Here is a 13,310-nt window from a genome sequence, read left to right as displayed (position 1 = left end):
TGTAGAACCAATTAAAACTTTCCACGTGTCCTTAAACTAACCATAACGATCATGTTCACTAATCATTTACTCGTCATGACTAAATAAGTTTCATGCCTCGTAATCACCGCCCACAAGTAATATTTCATAAGTCTTTTAGTCGCGACGAGTCGATTGTAAGGTTAAACTAGTCGCGACGAGTTAACTACGTACTAATAAACTACTCGTGTAGGGAATGTAAACTGGGTAAACTAGCCGTCGCGACTAAATGACTTATGAATTACTCATGGGCGTTGATTACGATGCATGAAACTCATTTAGTCGTGACGAGTAAATGATTAGTGAGCGTGCTCGTTACGGTTAGCTTTAGTGCATGTGACAAGTTTTAATTGGTTTTACAAACTACTCGTGTGTTATCATAATATACTCGTCACGACTAGTTTATGATACCTATTTATGAAATTTCTTGCAAATGACACCTAAAACTTAAAATTTGTTTTCATAAATGCTTATTTTCGGAATTTTCCCTTATTTTTATATTTCTCTATCATACGATACGTGGAGTGTAATAATATTAGCCGAAGAAAGTGCACTTTATTGATTAAGAACAAGACAATAGGTTATTCCTACATGTCACAGCAGATAATGTGTTCGATAACAAGAGAAAACATTAATACTAAGAAAACATAAGTTCCGAAGGCTTCAGTCTTATGAACACTTGAGAGCTTAATTAAGGACTTGATACATTGCATTATAGTGGTTATACTGAGGTTTTGGTTGGTTGTTATGGAGGTGAGAATGGTGGTTGTGGTGGTGCTGGTGATCCATCATGCCATGCCCATTCTCCGGTGCTTTTGTGGAAGTTTCCGGCCACCCCTTAGACGGGTTTCGTGTTATCTCGAGCAATGACTCCCTAACGTGGTCAGCTTGCACCATTTCGCTATCTTTCTTCTGTTAGACCAATTAAACACAGAAAGTTAGTAAACTCTTAAATCTCGTTCCACAATTTGCATAATATTATGCATGTCATTTTGTGGGTACTAAATGATAAGAAATGTGACCCACAAAACGAGTTAACATTTCGTTTTGTGGGTCTTGTTCACTAAATACGGAACATGACCCGCAAAATGAGATGAAAAGTAGATCACCTCAACTTTGAAGACATTCAAAACCAAACATATAAAGCTAGTAACATTGACGTTAGTCACTTCGAGTCCTAGAGAGGTAAAGGCCTCCATTAACCTCACGAATCCTCCCGGTTTGTGCTCACGAAATACTTTCACATAGAACTCATTTCCATCTAATGATGCCACTTCCACTTGTGGCTACACCAACACGAACAAACAAAATATGTTAAAGAAACTCGCTAGTTGATATCATAAACGCGAGCACGAGTGTTACCTCCATTTGTTGACCTTTCTCATTAGCACCATCAATGTCCGGGTTATGTTTGGAGACTTCATTGTTACCAATGACCGAATAAGCTTCCGGTTGAGGCCCGTTCACGAACATCCCATGACCGTGACTATATCTACGCTTTTGTTTACCTCCATTTCCATGCATTACTTCTTGTTCAACGATAGTGCTCTCATTATTCGTAGTGTCCTCATCATCCGAATTCTCTTCCAACTCATTTTGGAGATCTTCCACTTGCCTCTTCAACTCCATCACATACTCGATCGCGTCCTTAAGAATAGAGGCTCTATCCAACTACAAATTAAGAAGATAAACAGTAGGTTTGGGTAATTATGTTTATTGAACTATCTTCTAACATCAAAATCAAACTCACTGGTGACCTTTTCATCCTATTTGTCTTTGAGTGACTAGTTTTGTGTATTTATTTTGAATAGGTTAAGTCATAGCATTTAGACTAAGAAGGTTCTAAGTAGGGTGGAGACTATTTAAATGGAACAAAAATAATTAGGGTATGGTTTGTCATGTCTAAGTCATTTACTAAACAACTCGTATTCAAGTTTGTTTAATTAAAAGCTCGGGTTGACTTGTTTTACCCATTTAATTAAATATGCCTGCTAAGCTGTTTATGATCACATTATCCAAAATTAAAGAAAATTACTCAGTTGAGCATACCTTTGTGATTTTGGGTACTAGAGAACGAAGCGTGTAGAGTCGATCATTAAGCTTCTTTCGTCTTTTACGCTCCGCCATGAGGTTCTTGGATTGTGGTTTACCATTCCTCCGACGGCATTTAGGATCATCATCTTCATCATTTTGATCACTACAATCAGAGACAGAGTCCGAACGGTTCATATCATTCCCTTGTTTCTTTGGAGCATTCTCTAAAGGCTCCATGAGATGCCCCTTACTCATGCTATCACTCATCATCTGCCCTTGCAACGCCATATCTATCTCGTGATCAAACCCAACATTCTCCTCCAAACTAGGATCAAAAGGGTCATCATGGTTCATCATCATAGGTTCACTTGTGCCTTCCAAAAACATGTTCTTTGCGTTTCTGTTTTCCCCGTAGTTAAAATGTTTTAAGAAGTTCATTGGATGCATATGTCCATCAGAGATATTGTGTGGTGAAAGATTCAGGTTTTCTAATATGGTTGCCGGTGAAATTGGTGGTTGGAAATTGTTACATGGATCTTTTTGATCATCTAATACTTGAGCTATGTAATCCTTTGATTCGCCGTCTTCTAAACCATCCATGTTTATCGAGAAGTTTGATGCTACATTAATGTTGCTAAACACATTGGTCACAAAATCAACTATGCTTTGATCTTCGGCTATCTACAACAAACGAAAATGGTAATAAAAATGTGATATATCATGGACGCCTAGAAGTATTTATATCATTCGAAGATACATTTTAACACGAAACATTACTTGTTTAGATACGAAGAGTTCAACGAGCCCGAATGAAACAGGAATCAATGCTTTTGTCCCTAGATTTTCCTGCTAACAAAGAATAAATTGTTTACAATTAATGATTTTTCAAATAATATATGAGACTAAGATGGATATTTACCTCACAAAAATTTGAATCAGAGCTATTGGAGAAGTTGAGCCATCTTGGTTGATTAGATATCATGGTTTGCCCATATATTCTGTATATTAAAAAACTTTTGGTTATATATAATTCATTATCTAGATATGTAATCACCAACACCAAGAATGTTATTAAAAGTGTAGGATTTTTCATAAAAGTGATGAAAAGTTTAGACAATAATTTGTGAAATTCAATTTCCTCATACATCCTACATATAACAATTTGATTTGTAAAAAGTTTTAGTTTTAGACTTTATGTTTGTACACGAATAGTTTTCTACAGAACGTGTTAAGTTAGGTATGGGTCACCATACAATATGTACAAATATGTCTTTGATTTCAATTTGAAACTAGGTAGTGACATAAACTTAATAAACAAAAACCAATTGGCATCTTTGATTACTTTTGATGTTTACTTTTATGAACCAATGAAATACCTATGATTTGATACATAAAAAACTATCCATCATTTTTTACATATAGAGGGACAGGTTCCATAATCAAATTGTCTTTTTCATTAATTGTGTAAGATTTAAATGTCTCCTCATGATATCCAGATTCATTTCTTTCCTGTGAATATAGAATATAGTAACATTTCAGTTTCTTTACACACTTATTATCTCTTCAATTTTTAAACCCTAATAAGAACTCAACTATGAAATCTCACAAATTGAATGTCGCTTGTCATGGACAACTAAAAACATCATCAAAATCAAAACATGGTTTTAAATGCTACGCATGATTAACCAGATAATCTATTTGTAATTGTTGTCTGTTGTTGATCGAATCGCAGTCTAATTCATGTGATGTCTGATTATGATGAAAATCAACATGCGCAATTATTATTCCTTATTACGTAATTATCTAAATTAAACATGCGTAATTAATCCATATTGCGTAGTTATTTAGATTCAACACATGTAATTCGACATGCGTAATTAAATTTAATAAACATGTGTAATTAAATATATGTCAATTACATATTTCCTCTCCCTACTGACATATATCATGCATGAATTAAATAATTAAACTTGTGTAATTAAATCCGGCTCAATTTTTTTCCCATTGTGCTTAAATTTTCACTTTACGTACATCACATCATGTACTTACTTTTTTGGCTTAAAGTCAATAATAATTGTTTCAACTGAGTTCAGATATGAATTTGGTTAAATTTGTTTCCCATTGGAATTGGTACTATAGTTGTTCCTGATCCAATCGAAAATTCAGTTGAGTTTGAATCCTTTTTTGTAGTAAGCAGCATGATTGCAGACGGTTAATAATGAGGAAGAAGTTATGGAATGAATTTTTTCAATTTTGCCACCGTGTTTTTATTTGAAATCAAGGGTGTAGGTTGTCGCGTACCCTTTGTTCGATAAGGATTTATTGTATTGTATCATTTATCATGATTTCTATCACTTGAAAATATTTATGTTTTTCTTTCCAGTCATGCTTATAAATATTTTTAAGTTAACATGCTATTAATATAATAAAAGTAGAGTATATTTGTAACAAAGATAAGAAGGTTAACCCGGAGTCAAAAGGCATTGAAGAAGGTAAAAGAGAAAGAAGGTGACAAGCATCAGTGGTTGGGTGATGAACTGCCACATCTTTGCATTGAAACAACAGCTGTTGATCATCTTCTCCACCATTCCCATTCATAAGCCTTGCATTACTCCCAGAGCAGCAACAATCCACCCATTCAATCACCCTGTAAAATCACAACTAATGATGTATTAATCAAAAGTAGTGGCAGAGAGAAACAACATACAATATATACAGTTGGTTTTCGACATATTATAAATGTTGAACAAACTCATCTCATCTATGTACCTTTGATCTTTACATGGTTTCCAAAGTACACAGTAGTCCCAACTCTCGGGACCAACGGTTGATCTTAGCTTTTCCATCACTTGTTGGATCACCTCCATTTCCACTGTATGAAAAACAATACACATTGAAAGGTTGATAGAGTAAAGTTGGTTTATCAAGGAATATATATCTAAGCAACAATTAAAAAAAATTAACACTTATGTTTTGAGAAATGTTGTAATATTTGTGAGAATATATACATACCAAAGATAAAATTATATAATACAAAATTGATAGTTACAAAAATATACTCAATGTGCTTACTTACTTGCCATTGTCAACTGAATTCATGAATTATAAATTTCAACATTTATGTCTTGTAAAAACCCTAGTTTTTATTTTTATACAAAATAATCATGTCACATCTGTGTATAGAAGACAAGAAAAGGACAAATCATATAAATGTTCACTTGATAAAGAATATATGAGTGCTGATTATCTACTTCATCTAAACATTTCAAGAAACCACAGATAACAATAAACTATATATATATCAATCTTATGTTATACTTCATTCAAAAGTTTTAAAAACTGTCTATACAAGAACACTTCTTGAAGGAATAATCCTTCAAATGTTTAACATAGCACGCCAAACTAATTCGACGAAAATCAACTCATATCAATAATAATATCCAGAAAAGAATTACATACCTACCACTTGCATAGCTTGTATGCTCACTTCATCATGGTTATGATCCTCTTTTGACTGAAACAAATGTAGAGAAAGTATTATAAAAGCAAAATGATGAAACCAAAACACGTACAACCACTAAAAGCAAACTATACCCTCTTTTTTGACAGCAATGGTTAACAACCAGAAGATACCCACCTCATGTTGTTCATCATCTTCACATATCTTATGATCTCATGAACATTCAAAGCCGAAGAAGGATTGACATGAGAAATTAACTGTCACTTTTTAAAGATACATATAGATGAAAGTAGGGCTTATATGCAGATGTTATTGTGGTAGGTGAAGTGTAGCTGATGCATGAGAGAGAGATAATAAAGAAACTAAGTTGTTGTGTAATTGGAGAAATATGTGCTGTTAGGATGGGGGCAACCCAGATTGCATGACCTAAGATGGCGTATAAATTTCCTTAACTACTTTTTAATCCTTTATTTTATTCTGAATTGTTTGTAATAGTAATTAACAAGTGTATATCTAGGGTAAAAATGAAGATGATACTAGGTACTGATATATAGGGCCAGACGGATACCGCTAAACATTTTTGATGTGTTATATTTTATCCGATGATCATTTGACACCATATAAGATTATGGCTGGATGATGACATCATAAAGTTTCTTGAACGATGAGAGAATAAACACGGAAGAAATAAGCGGGGGATTAAATTTGAAGTTCTATGATATTTTTGCATGAGGTTATCGATGAGAGATTAGTTATATGATTGCCATAATTTGCTTTTCTTACCACAATTATTAACCGCTAATAATTTATTTTTAAATCCATCAAACTTCTCAGTTGTGGGATTTGAACTCTAAATCATAAAAAAAAAGAGAGCAAATATTACATCCCAAACACTAGGTCAAGTGACCTTTGCAGTTTACATTGGAATTTTGTCAAATGTTGATAATGAATCATTTGATGGTATCAACAATAAAAAAAACCCGTATTTTACCACAACGAACCGACGCGAATTTGAAAATGTAAAACAAATTAGAAGCAAGTAAGAAGTTTGGTGACCAATCACGTGATTACGTCGCCAAACTTCTTAATTATTATATATAATAATTACTTGAACCAATAAAAAAATGTTACTTACATTTATAAATGAAAACCTATAAATTAAAATACGCTAATAACAAATAAATATCATGGACGATCAAATCCATTGCATGTGGGTAATCTTATTTGCGAATATTAGCAACGGACATTAGCAAGAGATCGCCGACAACTTTTGTTAGATTGTACAAAGTGTTCATTTCCCACGGGTTTTCCTACAAAGTTATTAGCAACCGGATATCGACAGATTACCTAAGAGGTCTCTTTTTAGTATTTCAAACGAATTGCCTTAGATAATTTGTTGATAAATATAATTAGTTAAAAAGATTAAGATTGTTAAAATTTCTAGAAAATAAATTGTAACCTTTGGAAATTAAAATCCGACAAACTACATGGTTATTAGGTGTTCCGCCATTTGAAATGATAGAAGTAGGACTTTTATCTTGTGTTCTGTCATATTAAATGGCGGAAGCCACTGACACCTCTTTCGTCTAATGAACTGGCAAATCCCACAACAAGAACTAGCATCAATCTATAAATTTTACCGACTTCTGTCATTTCAAATGATAATTGTGAATAGTGATCAGATTTAGATTTGACGTTTCAAATGATAATTGTGAATAGTGATCAGATTTAGATTTGACGGGTCTTTTCATCTTTTTGACCACACGATTCACTTCCGTTATTTCAAATGGTCGTAGTGAACAATGATCTTGACATATTTGACGGGTCATTTCACCTTTTAACTACACTATTCACTCTTGCCATTTCAAATAACAAGAGTGAAGTTTAGAATTTTTTTTAATAGATTTTTTTAGTTTGTAAAAAAAAAATACATGTATTTTCTTTTTAAACGTCTAATTTAAAACTACATGTTTTATTAATATATTTCACATGTGATACTCGAACCCAATAATCCCCCATGTAGGTCCCAAAATGACCACACGAACGGTTTTGCTCTTGACACGGTTTTCGAGTGTCACACCCCTGACTTAGAGTCTAGAAGTGTGACCACAAGTTGGTACCGGTTTTGTAAATACATCAGATTTTATGGGTTAATTTTAGCAAAAGACTTTTAGGCTGAATATAATATTAATTTACAGTGAAAATTTACTTGGGAATTAAATACCCAAGTATTTGTTTACAAAATATGTATTTCATATTACAAGGATTTAGTTTATAAAAAACGGAGCCATCTTGTAACGCGCTTCTATCTTCATAAGACTCCAATCCTTGCTATAGCTACTAATGCTTAATTACCTACAATGGGTTGGAAAAATACGTCAGCTATGTGCCGGTGAACACGTATGACTCTATAAAACATTTGAATAACCATTACAATACAAATATAGTTCTCTTGACAAGCTCAGTGGAAGTATTTATACTTTCGGTATATGTACCACTGCCCTACATACACAAAAGTGTTCTCCGAGCCACGTAGCCCTTAATGAAGAACTAGTTATAACCGTTAGCCCGTGGATACGTATCCTTTGACTGTTTAGGCTGAACAGTTATGTTTGGATCTAGACACATGTGTAATCGGTCTGAGTTGATTTTATTTTCTACTTTGTATTATAACGTTTTAGATATCACGTAATCTCATGTAAACGTTTGTCTGACTCTTTAAGACAAACACCCGTTCATCTTATAGAGTATAAATATGTTTGACTGTTTGTAAAGGTTAACGTATTCAGTCAGTGTGCGTTTGAAACCTTGATTGTGAAAGAGAATGATATTTAACATATACATAAATAGGTTTGAATAAATATTTGAATGGTGTTTCTTGATTAAGCTATGATTGCTAAGCTTAACCTTGAAATCGTTTATCTTTGTTTGTGAATGAAACACTTTGTTTTTATATGACGTTTGATATAACATGCTTTGGCTTAATAGGTTATAACACGTTGGTAAGTTTCTCCAGGTAAGTAAACGGGTCCCTCGGTTGATTGGGATTTGTACGAATTACTTTTCCTTAGGCAAGAAACTTACTAATAGTGATATTACCCTTACAGTTTACTACTTGTCTGTCAAAATATATCTTTTGTTAACACTACTTTGTTATGAAGTAACGTTTATTAAAACTCATTTACGAATGTTTATAGAATGTTTACAAAATACTTTCAAGGTTAAAGGCCATAGTCTCGATTGATGTCTAAGCTATAATTTGAATAACTTAAACGTAACTCCTACCTTTGTACGGATACTTGGAATGATAATACTAAGAAAAAAGGTGATGACTTGTCGGTAGGATCTTGATTTACTTGCTTATGTGATTACTACTTATTTATAACTTCAGAACTTGCACGAACTTTGAGAAACGGATCGTCGGCTCGTCACGGTTATTGAACACGATTCCCTAGGTTAACTATGTGATTGTGAGAGTGAATTTGGGATGAAAATGGATTTAACCCCGTCACCCCTTTTATTGGCGAAATCGGGGACCCATCGCGATACGCGATGGGTTTTCTTTACTCCGTCGCGTATTGCGGCGCCACACTTTTAGCCGCCATGCCACGTTGTGACACGTGGCGTGTCAAATTGTGCCACGTGTTGACACGTGGTTGGACACGTGTCCCCGTTACTTAGCGTGGTCATCGCGATACGCGATGACCTTGGTGGTTAGGCCGTAGCGTATCGCTACGCCGCCCATTTTTGGGTTATTGTGCAAGTCCATCGCTATACGTGATGGGCCTTATGTTTCCCCCCGTCGCGTATCGCGATGTGTCAGGAATTTCAGAATTTATATTTTAGTCCCTAAACTTATAAAAGTTAGTATATTTGGCCAAAAACGTATGAGGGTATTTATGCGGTGTTACATCCTCCCCTCATTTTGAATAATCTTGTCCTCGAGATTTATTGGAATAGATATTGATACTTCTTCTTCATTTCTGACTTGAGCTCCCACATATACTCGGGTCCTCGTCTTGAATCCCATTCTACTTTTACAAGCTTGAGTCGCTTGCGTTTGAGAAACTTGATCATGCTGTCTTCTATTTGAATCGGTTGTTCTACAAACTTAAGCTTCTTGTAGACTTTAAACATCTTTTAAAGGCATTGCAAAAGTCTCATCGGCTAAACACCCGCGTAGATTGGATACATGAAATACATCGTGAATGCCTTTCATTTCTTCGGGTAATTCCAGTCGGCAAGCAACTGATCCCATTCTTTGGAGTATCTTGAATAGTCCAACAAAACGTGGACTTAATTTTCCTTTCTTCCTGAATCTTACTACACCTTTCCAAGGTGATACTTTGAGTAGTACTTTATCGCCTTCTTTGAATTCCAATGTCTTACGACGGAAGTCCGCATATCTCTTTTGTCTATCTCCTCACCGTTTTCAATCGTTCACGGATTTGTATTACTTGATCAGTGGTTCTTTGAACAATTTCGGGTCCTGACAATTGATTATCACCGGTTTCTGACCAACATACAGGTGTCCTACACTTACGTCCATACAATGCTCCAAATGGTGCCATTTGGATGCTCGTATGATAACTATTGTTGTACGAGAATTCCATTAGAGAAAGATGGGTATCACAACTTCCTCCTAAATCAATGACACAGGGTCTGTAATCCTTTAACTATTCAACCATACAAACCATACCTTCTTTATACCATACAACCATGCATACATTTAATTATATTATATATATATATATTCATATACATCTATATACATACTCTTAAGCTTTCCTATATCATTCATCAAGCATTCATACGGCATACACATTAAGCATTCATACGACATACACTTACCACTTAAGGTAAGTGTATTAACTAACTGCATTGGGGTATGCACACAACCCCAAAACATAACAAAGAAAAGGGGCTAGAAACTCATATGAGTGAGTCCTGTTCCTTTCTGAGTTAGCTGTAACACCCCTCCTTAGCTGTGCATGGCTAATTGTGTAACAATTATAAGTATCAATTAACTACCCTGAACTGATCACATTCTAAGTAAGTGAAACCCCTAACGAACGAGGGTCCAAGGGGTAGCGGGGTCCTAGGAGCGACAACCCCTAGAAGGGTCCAAGGGGAAGTGCCCCTGGTTGGGGTTAATAAGGCTTCATTAAAAATTCATCAGAAAAATGCTTCTTCAAACGAATCGAATTGAATTCTAAAAACCAATCAAATAGAATTTTGAAACGAATCGAATCAAGTTTTCTTCAAACGAATCGAATTCTCAAGAATTCGATTCAAAAACTCGTTTTTCATATCTTTCCATTTTAATTGTTTTCTTCTATCCCATTATGCTCGTTTTACCAATATAACAAGTTTGGGGCTATATCAGCTTCACCCGTTCGTCCCGTTTCGTACACATTAAGTCGTTTATCATAACAGTTTACATTTTTCTAACACTAAAAGGTCTGAATTATTGTCATACTCAATTTCATGGCAAACCAACCTCAAACACTTAGCATTTTAATAAAAAAAAACGTACCTTTTGGTTTGGGTTCGAGTCTAGACGTAATTTTGGGACACGTTTCTTGCTTGTCTACGGAAATTAACTACAATCACCTTCTTTCTTGCTCGGATCTAGATCCGGGAGGAAGCAGAGTGGTTTTGTGTGTTTTTTTGAGTGTGTGGAGGCAAATGTGGAAATAAGGGTTTAGGGTTTTTTAGGGAGGTTTAAGGGTGTTTAAATACCCCTAAGCCCATGGTCCTAAGACACATCACCATCTTTTATTCCATCTTTTATTGTCCAAGTCCACACTCTATCATTATTATTTAACTTAACTAAATAAAAACACACTGTAAACGATTATTTATTATTATCAAAAGTAGGATGTTACAAATTATAATCCATATACGTGTTAATCCACATTATATATATGTACAATAAGATGTTTACATATATGTACTGTTTATTAGACAATTACTATTCCACTTGACACGTGTAATAAATGTATTTACATATGTAAATTACCATCGTTTATGATCAAGACTAAATAATAATACTTGTTTCCACCTTTCCAAAATGGAGGTGGTGGGCTCAAATCCTTACAAAAGATTAGAGGGATATTGGTGGAAATAAGTTTGTTAAAAAAAAGTTAATGCAAAACAATTGTATTGCTATAACTTTATTGAAAGTGCTAGTTAGCTACCACGTTGAAAAACACGTGGTGGCTTCTATTGTTTCCTTTTGCTTTCCATAAATGTAATTCTTTCATTTTTTCTGTAAATGCTCTTTTTACAGATCGGAAACATCCCTCAGATAGGAATCTTGGGTTTGCTTGAACTTTGATCCTTTCACTTTCATAGTTCATATTTAATTTGCATTTTTTCCCGTTATTCTTTCTTACTTGTTTGGTGTCTTTATTTTTATTTACAGGTTGCGTGTGCTTGTTCTTATGAAGTTAGGGTTTTATTGTTAGTGTGAGAGCATTGGTTGTTTTCTTTTGTTCTCGTACATTTTCGGATTTTCTTTCTAGGTTGTGTTTTTGTTTTACATTGTCTTTTTTAGCTTTCACACCAGGTGCTTGACCTAATATCGGTTGTTTTATTTTGTTCTTGAATATTTTCATATTAGCCTTTTTGGTTGTGTTTTTGTTTTACACTGTGTGTTTTAGGCTGCACATTTGGTGTTACTATACTCAACGGCGAGGTGTAGCGCGGGCTCTTGGGCAGGAGGTGGCATGTCTCCCGAATCCCTCTTAAGCTCCTAGATACTAACAACAATGGTTTCTAGGCTATCAATAATCAACTTGAAAGCATGGTGTATGTCTTGGTGGCCATGTGGTCGCAGATGGTGCTCCTGTGGCCGATGCTACTCAATATCCTCCTCCTTAGCTTCTCCTGCATTGCTAACCTCACATCACATTCCGGAAATTTTTTCACCATCCTAATATTCATCATTGCCTTCACATCTATACTCGCATCATGAGTCACACAGGCCAAGTCTACCTCCGGTGCAAGAACTCCCTTATTGTTTGCCAAAAATGAGATGCATTGGCCCCCAAATATAAGGCTTTGTGTGGTAATGACGTGACACTTCGTGAAGAACTTGCAAGGCAATAAGCGAGGTTATAGTCAATCTCATCGTGATAGTGAAAAAGTAAAATAACTCCTTAACTCCCCCCACCCACCACTTATGTAGATTAGAAGTAAACGATGAAGTGGATCGGGAAAGTTGGACAACTTATGCTTTCACGGGTCATATGGTACTATATAGATCATGTTCCAAAACTTTGTAATCTCAACTAGAATAAAAAATCAAAACTAATCGATGTGAAAGCAGGTGTGTGTAAATCCCTATAAAACTCAGTAATCTCAACTGGAATCAAAAATCAAACTAATCGATGTGAATGCAGGTGTGTGTAAATCCCTCTTATTGTAAAATCCCATACTTACACCAAACTCAGCCTGTAACAACCTGATGTACATAGAAATATACATCTTTTCAGCATCAAATAATCTCTAAAAACGCAATTTCTATCTAATAACATAGCATAAAAGGCTACTTATCATAATAAAACGTAATTTCAGGTGAAACCAAACCTCAAACGAAGAAAAAAGCAAAAAGACGAAGAAAATAGAAGAAAACACAAGAAAACAAAGAAACACGCCCCATGTCTCAAGAACCACGCCCCCATGCTTATGGAACAAGAAAAGACAAAATCTGAGAACAAAAGCACGGGGCCGTGCTCAGCATGCACGGGGCCGTGGACGAGAATGCAGAAAAGACAAAGAAGAATTGAGCACA

The 13,310-nt window shown here is 34.9% G+C and overlaps 1 protein-coding gene across 1 annotated transcript; it reads right to left on the bottom strand.

Moving 5' to 3' along the window:
• Window positions 1–685: 685 nt before the first annotated feature.
• On the bottom strand, window positions 686–5,756 carry LOC143555861 (transcription factor ABORTED MICROSPORES-like). Its single transcript, XM_077045337.1, has 10 exons — window positions 5,690–5,756; window positions 5,512–5,566; window positions 4,822–4,924; window positions 4,520–4,699; window positions 2,972–3,050; window positions 2,830–2,898; window positions 2,068–2,733; window positions 1,381–1,689; window positions 1,128–1,304; window positions 686–930 (listed from the first exon to the last, which is right to left on the bottom strand). The coding sequence occupies exons 2-10, from the start codon at window positions 5,522–5,524 to the stop codon at window positions 706–708; spliced, it is 1,821 nt and encodes a 606-aa protein (XP_076901452.1). The 5' UTR covers window positions 5,525–5,566; window positions 5,690–5,756; the 3' UTR covers window positions 686–705.
• Window positions 5,757–13,310: the final 7,554 nt, after the last annotated feature.

This window comes from Bidens hawaiensis, unplaced genomic scaffold, assembly GCF_021521415.1.
Source record: "Bidens hawaiensis isolate Kalapana, Puna unplaced genomic scaffold, B.hawaiensis_p1.1 tig00018403_1, whole genome shotgun sequence".
Taxonomy (NCBI): domain Eukaryota; kingdom Viridiplantae; phylum Streptophyta; class Magnoliopsida; order Asterales; family Asteraceae; genus Bidens; species Bidens hawaiensis.
Note: the sequence above shows the minus strand (reverse complement) of the source record. Positions and strands in the feature narration are given on the sequence as shown.